This window comes from Rattus rattus, chromosome 8 (assembly GCF_011064425.1).
Source record: "Rattus rattus isolate New Zealand chromosome 8, Rrattus_CSIRO_v1, whole genome shotgun sequence".
NCBI classification, from domain to species: domain Eukaryota; kingdom Metazoa; phylum Chordata; class Mammalia; order Rodentia; family Muridae; genus Rattus; species Rattus rattus.
Genome location: NC_046161.1, coordinates 44,963,862 through 44,966,936, shown reverse-complemented (window position 1 = coordinate 44,966,936; position 3,075 = coordinate 44,963,862). Strand labels below are relative to the sequence as shown.

Genomic DNA, 3,075 nt, shown 5'->3' with positions numbered 1-3,075 from the left:
TCCTTTATCCAATGGAACTCGCTGTTCTAGAAGCTGGAAAGTTGAGGAAGTAATAAATTACATCCTTGTCCGGGGAAGTGCACAATGGGGCAGAGGCTGACTCTTCAGTGTCTCAGTGTAAATATTGCAGGCTTCTTTCCTTAAGAGGTCGGGGGGGGGGGTAGGGTGGGGTGGAGTGAGCCCTCTGAGAGGCTGGCTAATCTGTACTGTTTCTAGGATCTGCCAAGCCGTTTATACGTGATTTGCCAGCGTTGACACTACACTGAAACGGTAAAGGATTTCAAACCAAAGCAAAGAAAGGTGGCTGACTCTGGGTCTCCAGAAAGCCTGAGTCCCGGCCTCAGCACTCCACAGAGTTATTTGTAAAGCCTGTAGGTGTGGAATTTGCCTCTTCTCACCTCCATGGACAGAGGATGTTTGACCCTCAATTTAAAGTACAAGTCAGATTTTCCTCAAAGCTCAAACACATCTTGGATTGAAATTGAATCTGATAAAGAGCAAAGCCTAGCTTAGGCACTGGAGGAAGCCGAGTTCTTTCTCTCCAAGCTTCTGGGACCACTGCGGAGTTGCCCTTCCCCCACCTTCCCCCATTGTCCTGTGTTTTCTCCTTCCGCCCTCCCCCCTTTCAGAAAGGCTCCCAGGTCTTCATCTTAGCTCTCCCCAGGAGACTTCTCTTTCTCCCGTTTCAGCTGCAGGCCTGTCTGTCTCCTGCCATCTCACATCGGGGGCCTGCAATCACCCTTTCGGTAATGGATTCATACACGTACTCACCCAGTGTTCATCTTGAATTACGGACTTATCTTCCCTGCTCCGATATGAAAAGACCCACTTCCCCAGGGAATGGGACATAGTCCTGTTACAGCAGGAGCATTTGCTTAGTGACAGTCGCCAGGAAACTGGAGAGAGCAGCAGAGTGGGGAGGTATGGTGCGATGGCTCACTTTCCAGGCTAGGACTCGTGCAGATCACGCAGGTGGCAGTCACCATAGTGACCTCTGCACAGTTTGCTTAGACTGAGAGGAAGGGTGGCACAGGAGCTAAGAAAGCCGCTGGCTTTTGACTACATTCCTGAGGCTCAAATATTAGTTCTGTTACATTCTAGTGACCTTGAGTAAAAATTTGCCTTCTGTATACTTTCTTTCTCCTCTGGAAAATGGAAGTTAATGATAACATTTTCCCCTTAGAGCAGAATCCAGCACGTGTTAGCCCGTACGTCTAGTTCCTCTGTCTCCACAACTCTGTGACTGGAACAAGGGGGTGGCGGCGGAGGAGGCAGGGCCGATGAGAGGGCTTGGTGAGTAAAGCACTTGCTGTGAAAACCTGGTGACCTGAGTTCAAGTCTCAGACCCACATAATTGTGGAAGGAGAGAAACAACTCCACAAAGCTACCACTGGCCTGTTAAAGAGTGACAGGATATCGCATGACTCTTGGGCACACACACACACACACACACACACACACACACACACACACACACACACACACACACAGAAGGGTGCACATACTAAAATAGTAAAAAAAGATTTAAAAATCAACTGAAGTTGTTTTTTTAAAAAAAACAACTGAATGAATAAATAAATAGAGCTAGGTAGGAAAGTGTATTCCTTGACTAACAGGTTTGACTAATTAGCAAGCGTGTTTTTAACTTGTAGGTTTGTTGAATCCCAAAAGGGAAAGTAATGAAATACTTTCCAGATACTTCTAAGAAAAACATTGGATTAAGATTGAACAACCAGGACTCAAAGAGCTTCTGCCCCTTGCTGGCATGGGTCCCCAGCAAGTCCTTTACCATCTCTGCCTTTCTGGCCCCTCACTTATAAGGTGTGCTACTGATGTCTTCCTCTAGCTTACGTGGCTTTGCCCATACACGAAGCGCAAATCATCTTCCCTGTTGTCCTGCAGGGTACACTCATTCTGTCAAGTGGATGTGAAAAGACTGCAATGAATTCCCTCAAAAAAATAACATAACGTTCCCTTAATGCAGCCGTATCTTGCCGGGGTGTGGTCTGCCTGGGGCTCAGCTTACACCACCTCGATTCAGTTATGGACAGGAAGCTATAGAAATAGTCCTCCCGATCCACTGTGCTCCCCATATCAATCCCTGCTCCCCATTTTCCATCATGTCCACCCACATATGGAACGTCCGAGGGCCTGGTTAACGCTCCACGGAGAACAAAGGGCGGGCGAACGAATGGCTTTGACTCACCTGTGTAGGTTGTATTCTCACCAGAGACCTCCTCAGCTGTAGCGTTGATCAAGTTGTCGGAGGGGTAGACTTTATCGTAAAGGATGCAGGACTCACTATTGCTGAGAGAGAAGGAAGGGGAAAAGCACAGAGCCAGGCACAAGAACAGCCCCAGGTGTGGCAGCAAGGTGCGGAGCGCAGGCATGGTTCCGGTCTGTTTGGGTTGCAGGACCTGGCAGTAATAAGACTAAGAGTGACAGGCTCCTGTTTATATGCTCTGGGGCTGGAGCTTCTAGGTGAGGTCACGCATGCAAATCGCCCTCCCTCCCTTTCTCCCTCCCTCCTGAAAATACTGCCTTCTGGAATTTGGCCCAAGACATCACCCGGGATGAATCACCCAGCCTCCACTTTTGTGACCAACGATCCTCTACCAATTCCAGTTTTGCTCAAGAAGAGGACTGGCCAAATGATCTGACAAGGCCCCCGGTCTCAGCACCTACTATCTGAAGAAGTGGGAAAGGCTGGTGAGGAGTGGTAAATGCCGAAAGTGGAAGTCCACAGTTGAGTAATTACCACGTAGGTGGTCTGGTTGCAAGGCCCGTTTTTCTCTGTCAGAAACTCAGGCATGGGTGTCCTTTTTATCTCAGAACATTGCAGAGCTGTTTCTGATGTGCCTCTAGTTTCTTCTTCCTCTCACAACTAACCCAGAGCTGGAAAAACTGGATATTTATTTACCTATTTTTTTAAAATTACATTTGTTGATTTTGTGCAGTGGGGGTGGTGGTGGTGGTGAGGGAGATGGGGAGGGGTTGCGCAGGACACATTGTGTGTGTGTGTGTGTGTGTGTGTGTGTGTGTGTGGTGTACAGTGGGAGTTCAGAGAACAACTTT

General features: G+C 48.3%; 1 protein-coding gene across 1 annotated transcript in view; it reads right to left on the bottom strand.

The window, feature by feature from the left end:
• Positions 1-2,420, bottom strand: part of LOC116907571 (placenta-expressed transcript 1 protein) — an 11,860-nt gene extending 9,440 nt beyond the window's left edge. The window contains exon 1 of the mRNA XM_032910603.1: positions 2,207-2,420. Within this exon, the coding sequence (XP_032766494.1) occupies positions 2,207-2,390 (184 nt within the window). The 5' untranslated portion in view covers positions 2,391-2,420. The remainder of the gene's footprint in view (positions 1-2,206) is intronic.
• Positions 2,421-3,075: the final 655 nt, after the last annotated feature.